Source organism: Myxocyprinus asiaticus, chromosome 4 (assembly GCF_019703515.2).
Source record: "Myxocyprinus asiaticus isolate MX2 ecotype Aquarium Trade chromosome 4, UBuf_Myxa_2, whole genome shotgun sequence".
Taxonomy (NCBI): Eukaryota; Metazoa; Chordata; class Actinopteri; order Cypriniformes; family Catostomidae; genus Myxocyprinus; species Myxocyprinus asiaticus.
In genome coordinates this window covers 36,589,266-36,612,969 of record NC_059347.1, presented here as the reverse complement: position 1 = coordinate 36,612,969, position 23,704 = coordinate 36,589,266, and the positions used below count along the sequence as shown (strand labels likewise).

Below are 23,704 nucleotides of genomic sequence, written 5' to 3'. Positions count from 1 at the left end.
ATTTAATTCATGTATGCATGCACACATGTGCTGTCCACGATGAGAAACGGGGCCTGTGACAGAAATAACGGACATCCAGCAGGATCGACAGAAAAATGTCATTTGGACACAGAATTTAAGGTAAGACATTGTGTTTTTTTTGTTTTTTTTACATTTTCTTTGTGTTTTTGATACAATACTTGGCAAATTGAAAAGAAATTGACATTTTATGCGAGTTTTATATCGGTTTTATCCGAGTGGCAAGGCTTCACAAGTTCATATAAGGTCCAGCTGCCAGCTCAGGAACATTTAATAAAAGGCTAAATAAAATCCTTTATCGTGGGTTAAAATAATGTGATAAACTAACATTACATTTGCTGTTTTGTAATTAAAGTGTGACCAAGCTTTACGTTATCGTGCGGTGCACATTTTGTATCACAGTATTTCTGACGCTGCAGGATTTGCCACCTTTTGGAATTCAAATCGAGTGAGGCAAGAAATATTGACAGACAAGATGCTTTTGTGTCGCGGGTAAGTAGAAAAGCCCATTTCTTTGTAGATACTAAAGACATTACTATTTAATGCATGTTTATCATGTTATGGATTTCTGAATCTGAAAATATTTCTGTTTTTCCATGCATTCTACTCATGTTGGTCCTGCTGTTAATCAAAAAAAATAAATAAAAAAATAAATAAAAAAAAACACAAAGTTGCCAGCATCTCACTGAGGCTTAGGTATGTGTTTCATATCAACAATGAAGAAACTTGGGGGCCTGGGTAGCTCAGTGGTAAAGATGCTGGCTACCACCCCTGGAGTTCACGAGTTCGAATCCCAGGGTGTGCTGAGTGACTCCAGCCAGGCCTCCTAAGCAACCAAATTGGCCTGGTTGCTAGGGAGGGTAGAGTCACACGGGGTAACCCTATAATGTGGTTCGCTCTTGGTGGGGCACGTGGTGAGTTGTGCGTAGATGCCGTGGTGGATGGCGTGGGCCTCCACACGTGCTATGTCTCTGAGGTAACGCGCTCAACGAGCCACGTGATAAGATGCGCGGGTTGACGCAGCTGAGATTCGTCCTCCGCTACCCGGATTGAGGCAAGTCACTATGCCACCACGAGGACTTAGAGCAAATTGGGAATTGGACATTCCAAATTGGGAGAAAAAGGGAAAATTTGTGAAAACTTTACCTGATATTCTTAACCTATAATTTTGAAATCCTATGCTAAAATTTTGAAACTTTACTCAAAGAAAGTGGGTGCAAATTGGTGCCTCATTTTTTGGGGGTAAAACCTATAGGTTGTTTTTTTCAGTGTGCGTAGGCGAAGCCTGTTTATACAAAGTGTGGCGTCATTTTAAATTTAGTTTGTTGAGGAAAATAAACAAAGAATGACACATATAAACCACACTCACCAACAATCAACACTCTTCGACTAGTCAAGTTCTCCTTGGTTAAGAAATTCTGGAAACAAAATATACACCTTAGCAGAAAAACAAAAACAAAAAAACTAATAAAAACATGCATTCCATCACGAAACAGAGAGAGATGAAAAAACAGCTGCAATTGTATAGCATGCTTCATATCTCGATCTCTAGTGTCTCTCTCTCTCTTTCATGTGTGCGATTCAAGAATTACATAACCGCAACCAGCCACCGTGCCCAGACCAGGCCATTAACTATGCCGTCCATCCATCTATTTATCTCTCCTCCCTTACGCCCCCACCCTCTTCCATCCATCCCTCTATCTAGCCGCCTGAAAAAAAACGCTTACACACACAGTAGCCCAAAGAGAAGATAACATGAGAAAACACACATGCACACATGCCCGGATAGACTGAAAATCGACATATAGACAGTTACATTCAAAGCCATCCATTCCCCGAGGTGTAATTGATTGGATTATTGATGAATCGGAGAGGAATTTCCATTGAAAGCAGGCTATTTGTGCCATGGCCTCCTGTCATAGTGCTGTAGAGAAAAGCCTCTCTCAAATACTCGCAGCACACCCATATTTTATTCATGTCGCCACTTAAAGGGACAAGACAAAATGTGAGGGGACTGTGACAATCTGACAGTTACTGTCAAGAAAAAACGACAAATGCAACAGAAGGTTTTATACATGCCAGTTTCTTGTACGTATGAATAAAGCTGAACATGAATGCATTGAAACAGATTATGGTCGATAGAGTAGTCTTCTGGTAAGATCAGATGTAAGCTGCTGTTGCTGTGATTTCTGGGGGTTTGACTCACATCAAAGTCCAGCTCTAGAATTGCTAAGATGGCTGTTATTTGTTTTATCTACCAAAGTTTTATTTTCTGATCACATAGGAAAGAATCCCTGCCTGGCTCCAATTTAAGCTATAACATGCTTGAGATGCTGTACCAGAAAGCAAATTGACGGATCCCATCCTGGATAACTTTAGTGAGTCTTCTGAGCGAACTGAGTGCATTCCAGGCAACAGAAGGGTCATAGCATTGATTCTGTATCTCTTTCTGTTTCCCTCCATTCTCTCTATCTCTATCTCTCTCTCTCTCTCTCTGCTTGTTTGTCTGTCGTGACAGCATTTGCTCCAACCACAGAGGACAAGAATAACTGTTATAAAATGTCTTGATAAGATTCCCCTGTACTTATCTTGATGCATAACACTAACAAATATGGTAACACTCCATTTTAAGCATGTCCTACATGCAACACAGATCAGACAAAATAAACAGGCTTTCAATGCCATCATCTAACATAGCCTTTCTGTCTGTCTGTCTGTCTGGTATCCTGCAACAGATGTTTGTGTTCCTATTTATTGATCAGACTCTCTCGGACAGCATGTCAGCTTGTCTCAATGTGGTCCTCTCTCTCTCTCTCTCTTTCTCTCTCTCAGAGTCAGTCAACAAAAGCTATATTGGTATGATTATTACAACATAGTCTCAGGTCAACGCATAATAATTTGTACAAGATGGTGAAATCGAAAGATATCGTTCGACTTGGCTTTTACGAAAATGTACAACTTTTATTCTCATATAGACCAACCAATCAACAAACACATTTTCAATTAATTACAATACAGGCATCAAATTTTAGCTAGCTTCCTATCCAAGGCTTTATTTTCAGAAAATAATCTAATTTGGTTACCATATTTATTTATGCAATACAAATGACTAATGCATGTCAATAACCTGTAATACGCTTCCCTCTTCTTGTTCCAAATCTCCATGTTGTCTTTCTTCCATGGTACACTAAAGTTATTTTAAGTTTAGGTTTTGGATAGGGATTAAATTTAGGAAAAATCATAATAACATTGTTTGATGATTTGTTCATTTTTCTCTATGGGAGTAAAAGTCGTATGTTTTGTACAAGCCAACTCGTACGGTTTCTTAAGATTTCGCCATCCATTACTAACTAATTATTAGGGCCCCAAGCACGGAAAGTGCAGAGACCCTATTGTTCTTCTAAGGATTATTATTAGGGCCCAAGCACTGAAAGTGCGGAGACCCTATTGTTCTTCTAAGGATTATTATTATTATTATTATTATTATTCTTTCAAGGTTTTTGGTACTTTTGGGCTACTTAATATGCGTGAAAACTCTTGAAATTTTGCACACACATCAGAATCGTGAGGAAAGTTGCAAGGGGGCTCTGTAGCACCCCCTTGAAAATGGGCATGTAAGGGGGGCTCCGTAGCACCCCCATTTACACATACTGGCAGCCAAAAGTTTGTAATAATGTACAGGTTTTGCTCTTATGGAAAGAAACTGGAACTTTTATTCACCAAAACGGAATTCAACTGATCACAATGTATAGTCAGGATATTAATAATGTGAAAAATTACTATTACAATTTGAAAACAAATTTCAGAACTTCTTAAATTACTACAAAGTGTTCACATCAAAAAATCCTCCACGTGCAGCAATGACAGCTTTGCAGATCTTTGGCATTCCAGCTGTCAGTTTGTCCAGATACTCAGGTGACATTTCACCCCACGCTTCCTATAGCACTTGCCATAGATGTGGCTGTCTTGTCGGGCACTTCTCACACACTTTACAGTCTAGCTGATCCCACAAAAGCTCAATGGGGTTAAGATCCATAACACTCTTTTCCAATTATTTGTTGTCCAGTGTCTGTGTTTCTTTGCCCACTCTAACCTTTTCTTTTTCTGTTTTTGTTTCTGTTGATGTACTTATCCTCTTTAGTTGTACATCTGGCCTTCCACATCTCTTTTTGTCCTTGTTAGAGCCAGTTGTCCTTTGTCATTGAAGACTGTAGTGTACACCTTTGTCTTCAGTTTTTTGGCAATTTCAAGCATTATATAGCCTTCATTCCTCAAAACAATGATTGACTGACGAGATTCTAGAGAAAGCTGTTTCTTTTATGCCATTTTTGACCTTTGGACATGCCAGTCTGTTGCATACTGTGGCAACTCAAAAACAAACACAAAGACAATGTTAAGCTTCATTTAACAAACCAAATAGCTTTCAACTGTGTTTGATATAATGGCAAGTGATTTTCTAGTACCAAATTAGCAATTTAGCATGATTACTCAAGGATAAGGTGTTGGAGTGATGGCTTTTGGAAATGGGGCCTGTCTAGATTTGATCAAAAATTACTTTTTTCAAATAGTAATGTCCTAACTATACTTTGTGATCAGCTGAATGCCACTTTGGTGAATTAAAGTACCAATTTCCTTCCGAAACAGCAAAATCTGTACATTATTCCAAACTTTTGGCAGCCAGTGTATATTTCTCATCAAGCCGAACAACTTCCATACTCACAGTCATTAGCTCCGCCCAACAGGAAGTCGGCCATTTTGGATTATTTAATATTGCAGTCTCTGAACTTTTAAATACTCCTCCTAGGTGATTCATGAGACTGTCACCACATTTAGACAACATTATGCCAAGACATTGAAGATGCAAAATTGTGAACATATTTTTGATATATCGAAGTGTTGCCATGCCAAGGCATTAAATGAATGGCAAAAAATGAGAAATAGGAAATGTCTCATATCTTATGTATGCAATGTGTGATTTAGATAAAAAAAATTGTGATGTATGTTTAGTCTTGGGGGCTAATCACATGGATGTGACTATTTTGGGTCATGGTCATAGCACCACCACCTGGCCGCAGGAAGTGTGGCTTTTACAACAGACTTTAAAATAGTCCTCTTATATTTACCCAAATTGCTTCAAAACTGTTTAGAATAATGTCAAATGCCTAATGCATGTGTCCACCTTGCATTGTTTTCCGACAGCCACCAGCTGGAAATGGACCTATGGTGCTTGGGCCCGTCATCGCTGCTTGCAGCTATATTTATGAATTGCCCTTGGATTGTAGCCAAACTATCAATTTATAGTACTTATAGTACAGAAACAGATAATGCAAAAAATAATTAAGACTGAGACGGATACAAAAATGTAACAAGCAGAAATAAAAGAAATACATAAATTAAAATACACACTAAATTCAAAATATAATCACTGCAAGTCAGAGTAATAAATCACCCCTATTGAGATGTTGTAATGTTGGGTGTCTAGCAGTGGAAGAGGAAGAGAGGAGGAGTAGATTCATTCAATCCTTTAATTATAATCGTTGGAGTAGAACATTAGCTGGAGTGGAAACAAACTATTAAACGTAACACTTCTTAAACACAAAGTAGCACTTCATTAACTCAATGAAACACTTCAAAATAAGAGTCCTTGAAGATGATGGAGACAGACTGTGACATTAACATCCCCCACCCCCTTTTAAAGGGCGACTCCTGGCACCCAAAAACGGATGATGGGGGTAGGGTGATGCAGAAGATGAAGGATCCAAGGAGGATGATCAGGAGGCCTAGGGGGTGTCTTCAGGGCTGGGAAAGGATCCGGGGGCCTGGGGGGCGGCTTCAGGGCTGGGAAAGGATCCGGAGGCCTGGGAGGCTGCCACAGGGCAGGGACCAGGTCAGGAGGCCTGGGAGGCGGCCACAGGGCAGGGACTGGGTCAGGAGACCTGGGAGGCGGCACAGGGCTAGGAATGGGTCAGGAGGCCTGGGAGGCAGCCACAGGGCAAGGACTGGGTCAGGAGGCAGAACCGCTGGAGGAGGAGACTCTGGGGAAGCGGGCGGAGCCGTGGAAGAGTCTGAGGGTGGAGCCAAGGAGGGCAGAGCTGAGGAAGGAGGAGCCATGGAAGACTCTGGGGATGGAGCCGTGGAAGGCGGAGCCAAAGAATGCGGAGCCAAGAAAGGCGGAGCCAGGAAAGGCTCGAGGGGCGGAGACTAAGAAATGGGGAGCCGTGGGAGGCTCGAGAGGCAAAGCCGGGGAAGGCGGAGCCGTGGGAGGCTCGAGGGAAGAGTCCCTGGAAGGCGGAGCCATGGGAGGCTCGAGGGAAGAGTCCGTGGAAGTGAGTACAGGCAGAGACTGGGGATCGACCTCTGCGGTCAAAAGCACAGGTAGAGACTGGGGAACGACCTCCATGGTCATGGACATGGGCAGAGACTGGGTAACGACCTCCGTGGTCATGACACACATGTATGTGTTTTTTTTGTTTAAGCATTCTCTTTTGAGACGTCTTTATCCAGACACTCTGGTCAGGTCAGATGTACTATGAAGATTCTGAGGGTGACCCTCTTGTGAGGAGATACCCTACCACCCTCCTTGTGTTCCAGGAGACCAAATGAGTAGACATGCCTCAGTAGCACACAACAAATCAATAGACAAGAAAGATTGGTGGGTCTGAGAGAAAACGAACCAGAGTGAAAGACAAAGGAGAGAAGAGAAAAGAGAGTCTATTGCAAGTTTAGAAAACATTTTTGCACAGTTTTTCTTTCTTTTCTTTTATCTTTTTTAGCATGTTATACATCTTCAATTTGCCACTGCAGTAGAACTGAAGAGATGTCGAACAACAGCTGGTACTGAAGAGACTCTCTCCTCTCATCCCTCCCTCTATTTTTCACACCATCCTTCTCTCTATCTCTCACTCTCTCTCTTCTTCTTCTCAGTTTAGAGGTGTTAGTCAAATAAATAATTTTGGCTTTCCTTAAACACTTGCTACTGTCTCATTGTCCTCTGTTGAACACAAAAGATGTTAGGCAGAATGTTAGTCTCAGTCACCCTTTACTTTCATGGCATCTTTATTCCAAACAATGAAATTGAATGGTGACTGATTCTGTCATTCTGCCTAACATCTCCCTTTGTTTTCCATGGAAATAAAGTCATATGTAATTGGAACAAAATGAGGGTGTGGCATTTTTAGGTGAACTAGCCCTTTAACTGGTTTTGATCAAGTCAAAACTATTATTTAATATGAAAGAGTCAGCTTGGATACATAAGGTTGCACCAATAAAAGTGATTAAGAAATCAACTGCACTGTTTAACTTATTACAGTGTAAAAAAAAAAACCCAATACTTAAAATACTTACTTTTTAGGATTTTAAACTAAGGTAATAGGTTATATTGAATTAAGTTTCACATGTATGTTATGCAGAAGTTTAATAGATAATCTAATTAATCATTAATCAAGCTTCAAATGTATAAATGCATATTAAGAGGAGGATGATTTTGAGGAGCAGTCTGTGTGTACGTGTGAAAAACAAGGAGATTCAGTGTTATGAATGAAAGCAGCTGTTCAACTGTAATGTAATTACAGCGGGAAACACACACATACGCTCATACACAAGCTGACAGGCTGAGAAAAGTTCAAAACCTCATGCCATCAATGACAGCAAGTAAGAGCACCAGCATGGACAGAAAACATAAAAACAAAAACAACCAAAAGATGACTGGCAGCCTGCTCTGGCAGAATGGATATCCTTCGGCAAATCACTTCTTATCACAATAAATAACTTGCGAGCTATCAATCACACACCCTCCAGTTAGAATAAAGTTTAAATGTAACTCTCTGTTAGTTTAATAAGACGCTGACATTTCAATAACCTACAGTCCTCAGGCAGATGCTGTACTGCTGGCATGAGTCCAATGACCCAGAACATCCAATGTGACCAACACCCCCCATAACACACAGTCTAATTCACATACAATGGACCTGACAAATTGTCCCCTTACCAGAATTCCCCACTATTTCACAAACGCACAATATTTGGAAAAATTTGAAACAAATATACTGTGTAACGCTCACAGATCGCTGCACGTGAACATGTAAGTGTATGGGAGACTTCTAGTTTGCATAATCACTTTATATTTGTTTACTAAGTGAATAACATCTAGACAGTCAAAGCCAAAGAAGCATCAGAAGTGAGGCAGGCGGATAATGTCAACAGCAACTAAGCACTTACCAGTCATAATGTGAATTAAATGCAGCAGTCAAAAGGCGCACAAGATGAGGGAGGAGAGGACAGAACTCTGGAGGTGGGAAAAGAGAGGAAGTAATCTGCTGGTAAGCTCTCTTAAAGCTTCATTTTTCCCTTTCTGCTGCTGAGTGCTTCCCGCTCTCTGCTTCTCTCTCGCTCTTTCACACTCACACTGATCCCGGCTCTTTTCAGGGGAAGGCGGAGCAGAGAAAAAAAACTCTCTCTCCCCGTTCTCACTGTCTTTTCTTTCAATCCCTCTCTCCACCCCACGCTCTTTATCTCTCTCTCTACTGCCCTCTTGTGCTTTATCAGTCACACTGTGTCCCTCTTCCCTACACTGTCCTACTTCCTGTCTGTATCTCTCTTCCTCCTGTCAAATCAAATCAAATCACTTTTATTGTCACACAACTATATACACAAGTGCAATAGTGTGTGAAATTCTTGGGTGCAGTTCCGAGCAACATAGCAGTCATGAAAGTGATGAGACATATACCAATCTACAATAAACATCAAATTTACACAGCACAATTTAAAATCTAATATACACATAATTACACACAACACAGTATACAAATAATAACATACACTGTACAGTATAAAATACAATACAATAAAATAGTATATATAGTATATATAGATTGTACAGTAGGTTGTATTGTACTGTATTGACATTCAGGCTGTCAGTTGATAGTAAGTTGTTAAGAGAGAATATAATATAATAATAATATAATTTATGACAGTCCGGTGTGAGATATAAGAGTAATAAAGTGCAGTGCTGATGTATTTTGATCGTGGGAGATCAAGAGTTCAAAAGTCTGATTGCTTGGGGGAAGAAGCTATCATGAAGTCGGCTGGTACGGGTCCTGATGCTGCGATACCGCCTGCCTGATGGTTGCAGTGAGAACAGACCATGGCTCGGGTGGCCGGAGTCTCTGATGATCCTCCGAGCTTTTTTCACACACCGCCTGGTATATATGTCCTGGAGGGAGGGAAGCTCACCTCCGATGATGTGTCTGGCAGTTCGCACCACCCTTTGCAGGGCTTTGCAGTTGAGGGCGGTGCTATTGCGTACCAGGCGGAGATGCAGCCAGTCAGGATGCTTTCTACAGTGCAGGTGTAGAACCGTGTAAGGATGTGGTGGTTCATTCCAAACTTCCTCAGCCGTCTCAGGAAGAAGAGGCGCTGATGAGCCTTCTTCACAACGGCCTCAGTGTGGACGACCATGTGAGTTCCTCAGTGATGTGGACACCCAGGAACTTGAAGCTGCTGACTCTCTCCATTGGTGCTCCATTGATGGTGATGGGACTGTGTTCTCTGTCTTTTCTTCTGAAGTCCACCACAAGCTCCTTTGTCTTTTGAGAGGTTGAATGCAGCAGTCCCTCATCTCTCGTTGGAAAGAGATCTGTGCTTTCAGCTCGCAGAGCTTGTTATCCAGAGACTGAACATTTGCCAGTAGAATACTGGGTAGCGGGGGTCGATTTGCGCGGCGTCTTACTCTGATGAGAACGCCGGCTCTGTTTCCCCTTTTCCTCCTGCGTTTCCGCGGCCGGGCAGCCCATACAAAGGGCTCCGCAGCCGTGTTTGTAAACAGCAGGTCGGCATTGAGGAATTTGAAGTCCGGTTTACGGTGTGTGATTGCTGAACCAATGTCCAAAAGTGTTTGTCTGTCGTAGACAATAAGGCAGACAACATCCAAGACAAAAAAAAAAAACATAAGAATTGTAAACAAAACAAACAAAGCACTACCATGTTGTGTCGGAGCTCGCAACGCAGCAGCCATACTCGGTGCCATCTTGAGTCCACTCAAGAGTGCATTCTCTCTATCAGGTTTTGTGCACTGAAGACAAAAGTTTAAGTTTAGCAAGCTGAATTTTCCCCAGTTCATCCATCATGCAGGTCTTCAGCTGCAAAATTGTGCGGGGCCTAACAAATGTGTATCTTTAGTGCCCAAACGCTGAGTAATTGTTATTAGAAGAAATGGTGATGGTACATAGTGGTAAACAGTCAACTGTCCCAACTTTTTATGGAGTGTGTTGCAATCATCTGATCTATCTACATCTGACATTTTATCTGTCTTTCTATCTACTTGACATTCGTTCCGTCTGTCTGTCTAACTGCTGGGCCTGTAAAAACGTCAAATTTCAAGCTTTTAAAACTATACTGAAACCATCAGGCCAGGCTTTACCACGCCAACTTCCAAAGCCATCTTGATCAACTTGACCTATCTAGTTATTGATTGCTCTCATTTATAAAACTGTTTTGACAATGTTTTGCATGTCTACATCACCTTTAGTCCAAGACAAATACCTTTGGGGACAATGAAGTACTGTATATATATACACATTTCAACTGAGTGACTATTTCCTATTTTGTAAATAGCACCTGCCACATAGCACAGCTATTTGCACTCCAACTGTCTGGTGGAAACCCAGAAATTGAAGGTAAACTGCACCTCTAGCTTCGCTGCAGTGGTGTGGGGTGTAACAACGGTGAGAATGTGCTTTTTTCTTGCAGATGACCCGGGTTTGAATCTGCCTTTTGTCCCACTTTTTCCCATCATGTTTCCTGTCTGCACTCTTAATATTTCCTTTAAAAAAATGGATATAGGTTTTTTTCCCCCAATATGACAGTTACCTTGACAACATCACCTCTCCAGCTTGGGAGGGCGTGTGCGTCCGTGTTTGTCTTCCATCTATACAATGTGCATTCGTAATGCCCTACTATGCTTTTTGCGATTTTATCTTTCCTTTAGTGTGTAATATATCTCTTTGTGCATATAAAAGGTCTGCAAAGTTTCAAAGTACAAAGTCCATGCAAAAGGGAGTTATTCTCTCCCACAGACAACACAGCTCAAGAACTACAAGAAACGGCTGGTTTGTAGTCCGGCCATTTCTTCCATAAAGTATCTACATCACTATGTAAAAGGTTGATATAGGTTGATTGACATGGTGAAGGTTGGGCAGTTAAGAGAAAGGTTTGAGTAAAATTAACTATTGTTTGCTATAGTAATACTGTACTAACCATGTTGTTGTTTTTTTTTGGCAGAAGCCATAGTTTTAATGCAATTAACCATGGTATTGCTATAGTTATATGGCATTAATATTGTAACCATGTAATATTTTGTGGTTACTATGATTTTACTACAAAATACCATGGTCATACTATGGTTACTGTAATAAAACCATGGTTCATTTTTGTAAGGGATTGTTAGGGTTAGGTTCAGGGGAAGGGTGTCTGTGGGACTCTAAATACACACAATAAACACACTGCAGTGCAGTCTCTATACTGTAACATAGTATTTAATTAGGGGTATTAGTATCTGCACCGGGATCCAAAAATATTTAAACACTGTTTGCATTTAGTACAAAGTAGATGCTTTTTGTTTAGTGTAAATAGTATCTATCCACTTAATGCAAATAGCCTCTATTCAATTGAAGAAATGGTTTTGACTCTCACTTTCATAAACAAAAGCATACATGCACAAAAATATGAATCTCATATACATGCCTTTGTTAGTCAAATTTCTGCCTTTTAATCTCAATACACACAGATGGCTGTTACAAAGTAAACAGATTATAATCAACTAAAATCAAATTTTCTTATGCTAAATATTGTTGGTAATTTCAGACATTCTCTAAGTACCCATCTTCCAGACTTAAGCTCAGTAATCAGCAAGCAAACAGTCTGAATTGTTCACAGCAGGTCTGAACCTGCTCATTAAAGGTGTACCAAGTTTTTCCAATTCTTGAATAACAGTTTGAAGAATTCACTACACAGAACATAAATAATACATTACCACACAATGACAAAGCAAACTTCATGGAAACAGTCAGAACTGTATAATCCATTCAATCTTAGCAGGCATGTGCCACCTCTGGTTTTTGAGTCAAGTGGATTTTAAATGCAACTTCCAAACAATTTGAAGTTGCAAAAATACTGTCAGTAAAAAAGGTGTTTGAATCAGTCAGTCCAATTTGGTTAGTCCACTCAAGTTACCTTCCACAGATGATTTGCTTAAAACTGAAAATTTGTCATTTACTCACCCTCATGTCCCTTTCCAAAAAAAAAAAAAAAAAAAAAAAAAAGTCAAAGCTACTCTTTTCCATGAAAAATAAATTCAAGTGGTTTGTCAAGTTCAGTTCCAATTTTGCTTGGTTTATAAAAAACAAACAAACAAACAAACAAACAAACAAAACTATACGTTACATCTGTACTTGATTCTGTGTCCCCAGTTCAAAAGAGTTTTTTTCTTTGGTCATGTCTTATCTCGCTTAGGAGGCACCAGGCAAGCCACAACTGCCACTGGTGCCCCCTCAAAAAACAGTAAGGTGCATAAAGCCCCATGCTAACATTGCATTTCAGTTAAAATGTAGGTAATAAGTTGGGGTATTGCATGCCCTTCTAATAAGGAACTTACAGTAGTCCAAACAGACCCAGCTGACATGTTTAAGGCCTTATTAAAAAAAACACACACAAAAAGAAAAAAACATATTGACTTTGACAGTTTGATTAAAAGTGGCTCTAGCTCAATCTTTAAACTTCCCTCTATCCACAGGAATTAGTTCCTCTTTTATCAAATGAAATTTACTGAGCAATAAAGCAATGCTGAGATTTTTTCCCCCCAATATGACAGTTACCTTGACAACATCACCTCTCCAGCTTGGGAGGGCGTGTGTGTGCATGTTTGTCTTCCATCTATACAATGTGCATTCGTAATGCCCTACTATGCTTTTTGGGATTTTATCTTTCCTTTAGTGTGTTATATATCTCTTTGTGCATATTAAAGGTCTGCAAAGTTTCAAAGTACAAAGTCCATGCAAAAGGGAGTTATTCTCTCCCACAGACAACACTGTTCAAGAACTACAAGAAACAGCTGGTTTGTAGTCCGGCCATTTCTTCCATAAAGTATCTACGTCACTATGTAAAACATTTGCATAATGCCCACCTAAGCGCTACTTTGGCCCACCCTCAAACAAACATAGATATAGCAGAGGCCAGGATGAGTTGGGTTAGTGTTGTCGCTATGTCGAGAAGACACCGTTTTCTTCACTGCAAAAGCAAAACCTCTTTGTTTGGACTTCCAAAGGCAGACAACTTGAAGAATCAGTGGTTAGAATTTATTTTAATTATTTAGCAGTACAACGACAATCAATACCGGATTTTCAAGACGGTTACCCCTGAAAGATGGTGCAGTTCCCACTTTGTTGGGACAATCTGGCACTTCAGAATCACAACCTGTAAGTAGGCTTGATTATTTGTGGATTTATCTGCTACCGAGAGTTCAAATGCTGAGTTTTGTGTTGTAGCTACGGTGTACACCCAGTGCACAGCTGTAGGCCTCTGCTTAATCTACTAGCTAATGTTATTGTGTTTAAATAGTTTGCTAATCAGCTGCGGGCCCACTTTTACCTACAAATGTGTAGAATTGTGCAGATTGTTTGTCATACTTACTATTATGAATAGTGATCAAGTGTGGAGATGGATTTATTTCACAAACGTTAATTTTACATCTGCAATCCACGGTAGTGCTCGGCTAACTTGCTGTGTAATGTTATTGTTTTGATAAGGGTTAACTATTCAGCTGTGGGCCGGCTTTTACATAAAACTGTGTAACAAAATGGTCGATCTCAAGAGTCTTATATAATTATATAAGCTGTAATGTTACGGCTGCTATCGGTAGTCCACGGCTAACTTGCTCACTAACCGGGAGTAAGCCTCTGTTCTTCGTTCATATCTTCAGGCGAAAAAAGTTCGGCTACAACCATTCCAGCAAAAGATGACTAACTTAGATGCACTATGTGTCTTTTACTTGAAGCTTTGTTAGGTTCACAGTAATCAACAGTGTACTTGTAAGAAAGCTACAAAATTAAAACTTACCACTGTGAAACATCCTGCTCAAGTCATGCTTGTGAAGGTGGTTCGGGTCGATCAGCTTGTTCTTCCAAACTTTCATTATTGGATTCAGACTCAAACTGGTATGGCAAAAACAGATGCCATTGTTACCATAGTTACAGTAGTGTTTACAGCTGTTAAGGAAGCCTGAAACTCAGTTATGGTAAGGGGCATTACATTTCCTACACACGCTCTACGTGGTTGACCAGTCACAACAGACTGGGCCAGCTGACCAATCAGAGCAGACTAAGCTTTTCGGAAAGGGGGGCTTTAAAGAGACAGGACCTAAATCAGAGCGTTTGAGCCAGATTCTGAAAATAGGTTTAGCAGAATTGTACAGTATAAGAAAAATAATGTGTTTTTTGAACATTAAAGCATGTAAACCTATTCTAGTAGACCCCCAAAATAAAATCATGAACCTGTAAATTAGCATAATTTGGGCTCTTTAAATGACCTTTCAACGTAACATATCATGGAAAATATGATTTCCTTTGTTCTTTGGAAATACAAGAAGTTGATGCAAAGTACATTGAAGTCATACTGTACTGTACTATAATTTTCACATTGCAAAGATCCCTTCCCAGTCCATCCTCCACAGATCTTTAATGAAAACTAAGCTGCAATTGCAAAGCAAAAAATAAATCTTCATTGTCATCACAAACTTGAGCACATTTACATATTATTGCCTATTCAGTATTCAGAATCTTGGAGGTTAATGAATCATAACATAAAGAAGTTATAACATTTATATGTCATTTACGTATATAATTCTACAGTAGGTAAGGTAAGGTACAGTAGCAAAATAGCATGTTTCATGTTATGGGTCAAAACTTATGAAAAACAGTATGACTCTTTTGGTGCCACTTTGGCTAACATTTAGCTAACGAGGGTATGCAAAACTACTCATATATTAGGACCCAGATGAATATGATTTATTATTGTCCAATCAAGTTTATTTTTATAATATAATACATTTAATAATAACATTTATAATACATTATTAAATACAATATCAATATATCGCTGTCATATTTACTTCACCTTCACTTTGAGCTTTTATTTTGATGGAACAACTATTGTGCACAGCAGTGTCAAACTCTATTTGACAGTTTACAATGTTACTCATTGCAAATCTGGTGAAACCCTGTCACCTCTTTCTTTTCTTTCATACTGTTTTTCATTTTAAAATTTGTATAATAACTTTAAGCAGCATCAAATGTTTGGAATTGCAAGAATAGGTGTGCCTGCAGCAATTCACAATGCACGTGAACCGCTCCGAGATTTCTCAGAAAAGCGTATCCACAGAACAACCACCCACCAAAAGACTCAAGCTAATAAACCTAACTGATTGAAGTGCTGTGAAAAGCAGAGCTGTTCTCTGTTAAGAGCTCTTGACTCTTTCTAATAGAAGCTACAGTCAGACTGTCTGGTAACACAAAATGCAGATTCATTTTCAGTCATTTTGAGTACTATAATACTGCAGAAGAGATAGATGGAAGAGAGAGAGAGAGAGAGAGAGAGAGAGAGAGAGAGAGAGAGAGAGAGAGAGCAAAACCCTCAAGTGCACATAAAAAGAGCTCCACTCACATCAGCCGGGGCATCGGACACAGAATTTCAGCAAAAATTCATTTGGCCCCACAGAATTCCCGAGTACTCATCCCACTATCAGTACAAATATAGCCATTCTTAGTCTGCTTCAGTCAAACCATGCAAGCACAGACAATTACTTCACTTAATCCAATCAAATGAGATGCTTTTGGGATTAGCAGCATCCACACATATAATCTCATTTGGGTAAAGAATGGATGAGCAGTTCGGGCCGTGGGTTTAGGATAGCAGTCGATGTTAATGCTGATGATGTAAGATAAAATCAGGGTGACTCAGAGTCTATGCTAATGGCTAAAGCTAAACTGGAGAAATGCTGCCAGCTAATGCCCAGATTAGTGAGGGAAATGCCAAATCTTACACTGAGCGCAAATAAAGTATAAACTGGGGCTGTTTGCTGCCAAAATTAAAAATAGGAATAAGTTAGTGACTCATGGTTTTCTTTCACTATATGTGGTCTTTCTGTGATTAGAAGAATAGTCATCCCAGCTGGAAAATCCTGCAAAAACCTGCTGGTTAAATATGATTTCGAGCTGGTCCACTTTGGTTGATGTGGGGCTGAGGTCAGCCTGAGCTGATTAGAGGTTAACTATGTTCCAAAACACAATTTGAACTGGTTGACCAGTTGAACCAGCTTATGCTGGCATTTATGTAGTATATACTGTCAGGCTAGGGCATACCATAGAGTAATAAACATCATAATAATAATATGAGTATGATAATAAGTCGCTCATGTTGAACAGAAAAGCTCTCTTAAACAACCTGATACATACTGACACACGACGGCTTTGTCTTTCCCTCTGCTTTCCTCTCTAGAGTAGTGCTTCTCACACTAGACTAGGAGTTTCAGACCTTTAATAACATCAGAACATCCAAATGCCACCTAAATACAACAATGTTTCCTCTATTTATTTTAATTAATTAATTTTTTTTTTTTTTTTAAAGAATTGAGCAAATCACATTGAACACAATTTGTGAGAGAATACCATTTTAGGCCACAGTTCATTTTACAGTGTTCAAGTTACAGTGTATTTACATAGGTAATTTCTGAGTAATACTAATGAACTACAGGTTTTTTCTGTGTAATTTTGTTTATAGCTGCTTGTACTCATATGTACATATTGTTGTTGTTATTACTATTCTAATTAACAATGGTAAAACGTAACACAGACACTGTAAAATAAAGTGTTTTATTTTGGCAATATTCCTTTAGTTAAGAAACATTATCAGTCCCTTGACAGGACCTTTGCAGATTTGTGACAAAATCCTACCAAAGCAGCATCTACAAACCACACATAAGCTACAATAATAACATTTAGAAAGCATTTCAATGTAATGCATGTGTTAATATTTACGTACACTATGTGTCCAAACGTTTATGAACATCATATGTGCTTGATGAACATTTAATTTGAAAAGATTATGCATCAATTTTTGCTGCAATAAGAGTTTCCACTGTTCTGAGAAGGCTTACCACTACACTATGTTTACATAGTGAAAGGGAGTTATTGCAATAACAAACCAGACGCAGTATTTGGACCTCTCTTTGTACACAGGGGGACTGTCATGCTGGAATAGAAAAGGGCTCTCCTCAAACTCTTGCCACAAAGCTGGAAGCACATAATGCCCTAGAATGCCATTGTATGGAGATGCATTATAAAGTGGTTGTCCACATAATTTTGGCCATATGGTGTACATTTATCTATACAGACGTGCTTAAAACTTCTCTGTCAGACTCGTTACAATCTCAATTTATATCTAAAAAAATACTGTATGTGCTGAATCCAGTGTTTCTGAGTCAATAGAGCAAATAGAATAATATCTTGCCTCAATTTTGTCCACTCAATTTTTAGTGAGCAGACTAAAACTCTGATGAGTAGACTCAACACGGCCGCACCAGCGCACAGCTCGAGAACGGTGAATAGTTTACCTGTTCGCATCCCACACTGCAGAAGAATGTAGGCTGTGCATTAGTGTCATAGATTCAAAAAACGAATTATACATAGATCAGAAATTAGAAATAAATCACTGTAAAGCAAAAATACCAATTAAATAAAATTTCAATATTTTATAAGATTGTAAATTTGAGCTCTAAATTCCTTGAAGGTATAAAATCAATGCTGCCTTAATTCATGTCCTCTTCAGACTTTCACCCTGACTTTCAGACCAACACTCATCCTTCCTCTCATCTCACAATACCTCAATATCATTTCAACTTTAAAATCAAAAGAATTTAGCTAGAAAATAGGAATAAACTGCTTGATTTGAAACACCACATCAATTTATTTCTAGTTCTACCACTACAACTGTCAATTTTCTGAAAATTATGTGTAACAGTAAGTGTATCAATTTGTGGTCAAATAAAGTCCTTGCCAAATTTTGGAAGCACAAATTTGCACAGAAATGAGCAGAAGCTGAAGAGCAGGGCACAGGTACAGTCTGTTTAATGTGAGGAATATTTATGGGATAAGGGAAAGAGAAGGATGCATGAAGGAGCATATCCGAGAAACAGGCAGATGACAGATTGGACTGCAAAGCTCTGTCGCTTTTCACTGACAAGAGAGGCATGTCAAAAGTGACCTCAATAACCAGACACACACTTTTAAACCGCACACACACACAACACACTATTCATACACTATTGTTCACTGTGCAGCAAATTATGCAGTACAGACACAGGAATATGCATAATCTTATATTAATATATGGAGTTATATTATAAACAGAATGCAAACGTATGCAAACACATTTACACATAGACACTTTCCTATTCAGTCTGTGATACATCTTGCCATCTTGATACACATTAAATCTACCTGACCGGGGTGGCAAAAAATTAAATTAAAAAAACCTTACAGTCGAGCGCTCCTCAATAGCTACATAAAGGCTTGAGTATGAAGTAATATAGTTTTTCTTTACCTGTCGTTGTCCACAGGTCTAAAGCCTGGAAGGATGTGTCTGAAACTGCTGTTCCTGTCCAGTTTAGGCTGACTCTTAGTGCGCTTTATTGAGCCCTTTAACCTGCGACTCAAAAACCCCTAATGAGAGAATGAGAGAGAGAGAGACGTCAGAATAATCACAGGCAGAACAGAAACTCATTGCATCGCTCTTTCTCATTTCATATTGATCTTCCACCACCATCTCATACATTCATCACTTCTTAATTCTTCCACTTTATACACCCTTTTCTGTGAAAGCACCTGTCACATTTTGTGGCTCAAGACTCAACTTCCTTTAGGCAGTGGTTACCATGGAGACAGCAGGTTGGCATCAAGGGCATGGGGAAAGGGAAGCATAAAGTGAGAAAGAGAGAAAAAGAAAGACAGAAAGACAGGGGAACCATAAGACAAGGATATGAGAGTCAAGGACAAAGTATGATCCTCACTGTGAGACCACTTTAGTAGAGAGAGAATATAAAAGAATATCAAAGAAAGTGTGTGTGAGAGAGAGAGGGGGAGGAAGGTATTTTGAGAGTGAAACAGATGTGAGATAGCAGATCAGATAGCATCAGGTGCTAGCACAAGTTTCTGACAAGAAAGTGTTAGTAAACAAACAGAAAGCAGACCGTTCCCACTCACAATTAACACATCCTGTATATTCTACATAATTAAAGCCCCCCCACTGATTACTTTTCACAATATATGCAAATAATCATCACAAACAACATGTCTTAATCAAAGAGCAATCAGTCAGAGTGCTTCACCGTGCCATTCTGCAGCACCAAAAGTAAAGGGAATCAAATCAGAGGAGGACTGATAAACAAAAATAAGAAGACGTCTGAATAATACACAAGTCCCCCGTCCAAACATAAAACAAATTGTGAAAATACTGCAGCAGATCTGAAAGAAAAGAGAAAAAAATTAAATATGGAGGGTCAATAGTTCAGTCATGGTATGCAATGTTAAGCCATGTTAATAAGCAACTATCGAACAGGTCAAGGATGTTGACAGTCAATGTCCTTGATCTTACATTTACACATTTGGCAAACACTTTCATCCAAAGCGACTTGATAAAATGCATTCAAGGTATGCATTTTATCAACATGTACTGTATGTTCTCTGGGAATCGAACCCATGACCTTGGCGAGTTGGTATTGCCAGCACCTGTTGAGCTATTGGGAGACAAACACAGTACAGAACTGTTCCTTGTTCTTGTCCTTTTCCCACACTCTGTGGCAAATTCACTAAACAGTTGAGCCATTATGTGCATGGTATTTCGACATAAAAATCTGTGTCTTATTTACATAGTAACCACCTGCAATCTAGTTTAAGCGGGCACAATCAGCACTGAAATAGTGATACATCATTATCGTTCCTTTCCGTGCAAACATGCCTCTTTTGTATGTAAATTAGGCTAATTTTAGATTGTGTAAAATTCGCAAAACTCCATTTTCCATGTGCAATAAACTTCGCGCTGTGACCGCCCGAGGAAAGCAGACAGTAAACAGCATTTTATTTAAAAGAGATGTCTGTGAAAATTTTTTTATCAATCATAACAGTAGTAATTCTTCAGATAATGATCAAATGATGAAGAAGAGCATTATAACTAGGCATATATCCAAATGTGCGGTGTGGTCAAGCACACTTTCAGCATGTTAAAGAGATGATTAATGTCTTTGGATCACAGTAGTGGAATGATGCGGCTGCAACCTCCACTATATAGTGCTCAGAACCAGCCCGCAAGATTGGAATTGTGAAAATTGCAGATTTTCTGGCCGTGTTTGCATCGTTACCTAATCTGCATTATTCCTTTAGTGAATCTGCCGATAAACCAGTGCATGCATTTAAACAGCACTTTTACTGGCTGCAATTCATTCTTAGTGAATTATACCCCCTCTCTTTAAGATATACTCACACCTGATTAGTAAACAGAGTGGGCTTTAAAACACACTGGAAACATGCTAATACTTAATGTTACAGAAATAATGTTCAAGGTCAATAAATACATTTGCTTATGACTAAGAGTCAAAACCAGACCTGTAGTGATGCTATTAGTCATGCACAGTGAATAAGAGCTCATAGAAGAGGAGAAACAGAGGGAGGAAGAGAGAAAAGAAAGATTAATGGAGGACATGGAGACGGGAGAAAAATCTAGATCTGTTCAGTTTTCATGACTTGCTTTTTAAGGGTACATTACCATTGCATGCCAATGGGGGGTGCAGAGGGATTATAATTACTTTACAGCATCAATTACTCATGTAGACTGACCTTATAATGTACCAAAGTCGTATCTTACATTGAAATCTCAAAGGCTTCTATTCTTTGCCTCACACTTGTTCAAACATGTGCACTACTAAAACAATTAGGGTGGAATTTCAGTGTTATCAGATTGTGGATGTCATAATTCAAGGCTTTGCAGGAAATTTTAGCAAATCCATGTGCCCCAGTTCATTTCTTATGCACTAGATGACTAATTGGGCATGATTCGGTAGATGTCAGAAGCTAGGAGGTCAAGCTGCTCTTGAGTCACAAAGAGATCTCATTTAAATGTAATTACATCTGCATTCAGTTAAATGATTAGCAGCAACCACATAAAAATGTTTTTTTTTTTTTTTTTAAAAACACGCAACAGCAACAATCGCATTCAGCCACTACATAAGACAGAATTAGATACAGATGTTGAAAAATACTGAATACCACCTTGATTGCTAAGGATTTACTTCCTGTAACCGGCACATAATATGAGCCTCAATTCGAAACGACTACTTACAGACTGAATCAGCTTTTTATCTCTTGCTAATAGAGCTCACTCTCACAAAAAAAAAAAAAAGAAATTGCAAATCCAGTTACTCTAAAGGCCTGGGTATACTCTTCCTGAGTTGCTTTTCAAAGTATACTCTTTTGACCAAGAGCGAATATGAACGTGTCTGATGCATGCGCACTACAAACACCGCAGACTGTGCTGATGATGAAATATGCATCTCGCTACTGTGCATGGAGTGATCAGCAATGCGGACAACCAAAGTATACTTTGGCCTTAAGCATTCACACAGAGTTAATTCTTCCCCAATGCCCATCAATAAAATGTCACCTTTTTCTAAATCTTATATTTCATACATTTGTCTGTATCTCTGTCTAATATCCTGATATAGGTCTATAAACTCCATAGCATTTGTTTTAAGAATATTTGAAAGCCTTGATCTAGGCCTCAACTTTATACTTATTAGGCTTGATCTTGGTTTATGGCCTTTATTCTGGGTATAACATTTTGTGTGACTTTTGATTTGTGCATTTTAATACAAAATTACATTATAGCTCAAGATTATAGCTTGCAGTAGGAAATTAGCATTTGACAAATTTTATTGAGATTGGAGCTTTTATATGGCAGATCTTAAGAAAAACTAGCAATAAAGATGCTTCTATGATACAACATATGTAAGTGCTGCTAGTATGTAGTACACATCTGGAGTCCAGGTTACATTTAATCAGATGCACACACTCTTACATACAGTATCACAAACACACATATAATACTTACTGTGACCCTGAAGGGTGTAGCAGCAGTAGCAGTGGGCTCCATTGTGGGTGGGGCTTTGTCAGGGGTGGAGCCTGGCATGCTACGTCTCCGCCCTGTCCTCTCAGGTGGAGAGTCTGCGTGACAGAGGAACACAAAAAGAAAGAGATTTTTTTTTTACTAAAGAAAATCCTTGACAACATTGACATTAACATATTAAAAGTTTTGCCCATATTTACAGACACATCTGTACATGTATATGACACCTAAAAGAATAACAGTATAGGTTAAAGGTGATGTCATTTTTCTATACTAAAATACCTTCTCCTGTTCTAGCTTACTGTGGATAGGCAAATTTAATTAGGCCATGCGTTAGTTGATTTACCTGAAAAGTATAAACACTTTGGCTTTGTGGCTTTCAAAACATTGCTGTATTTGTTTGAGCATGCTGGCCAGCCTGACATAGCAACACTGGCTCAACCAACGGCATGAGTTTGGGGCAGAATTATATGTTTGTTTGAACAAAAGCAGACTGGAGGAGTACTTTGGAAAACCTGTTTGAAAATAGCTATTATTTTTGCAGTTCCACTTGGTTCACCTGCATGTTCAACCTATGAATAAATCATGTGGTATACAGTATTGTACCATTGGACAAAAGAATAAATTGTATTTACTCACAATATTACCTACCATACTAATGCAGAAGCATGTAAACACCCACAACTAAGGTATTTTATAATGCAATCAAGAATAAACTCTCTCTCACATACACTTGGTCTATACCCTTTTTGCCCTTATCTTCATCAGAAACACAAATCCTAGCATGCTGTCCAAGTGTGCATATAGTGTGTTTGTTGTGTGTGTGTACTGAATGTGAGACTCACATTGCATGTAATCGGATACACAGAAAAACATCATGCCAATACCTTCCTTTCAGTGACTGATCTTCCACTGTCATAATCTTCAGAGCTGTCTGTCATACACATCCTAATAGCTCATTTATAAAGTCATCAGCCTTCTCCTCCATTGTGCCATCAGTATGCAAAGCTCCTAAATCCTTCCACTCTATTCCTACTATGATATTCCTACAAAACCCTATATGAATAAAGTCCCATCACACACTCACAAGGGAAAGAAAAGAAATACGTTTTTTTTTTCAAGCACAATTTCACCCAATATCCCAAATTTCATCCATTTGGTATTTTGTTTGGATGTCTAGATGGATGACAAATGGATAGTTAAAAAATAACATAGACAGCTTTATTTATTTATTTTTCAATATTTTATATGAATGTACAGTGGAATGCAAAATTAAGCCACACAAATGTCTGAAAATGAATTTGCATTAGATCTAAAATATTGAACCAATTGGTGTCTGTAAATAAATGATGCTAAAGCTTTACTAAGAACTAATGTTACTTTTCTGTGCCATTTTTGCAATGTCTTTTGAGCGTCTGGTGCCAATGTGATTATTAGTGGATGTATGAAGTCAGTACTTTTTCAA

The 23,704-nt window shown here is 38.9% G+C and overlaps 1 protein-coding gene across 6 annotated transcripts in view; it reads right to left on the bottom strand.

Moving 5' to 3' along the window:
* The window catches only part of LOC127440121 (disabled homolog 2-interacting protein-like), a 209,762-nt gene that overhangs the window by 93,124 nt on the left and 92,934 nt on the right, over positions 1-23,704 (bottom strand). For 5 of the 6 annotated variants that reach the window (XM_051696523.1, XM_051696527.1, XM_051696526.1 and 2 more), the window contains 2 exons: positions 22,225-22,337; positions 18,667-18,785 (listed from right to left, as the gene is read on the bottom strand). In XM_051696523.1, coding sequence (XP_051552483.1) covers positions 18,667-18,785; positions 22,225-22,337 — 232 coding nt within the window. Of the gene's footprint in view, positions 1-8,235; positions 8,408-18,666; positions 18,786-22,224; positions 22,338-23,704 lie in introns of those variants that run through there. The other variant, XM_051696528.1, reaches the window with a different exon arrangement.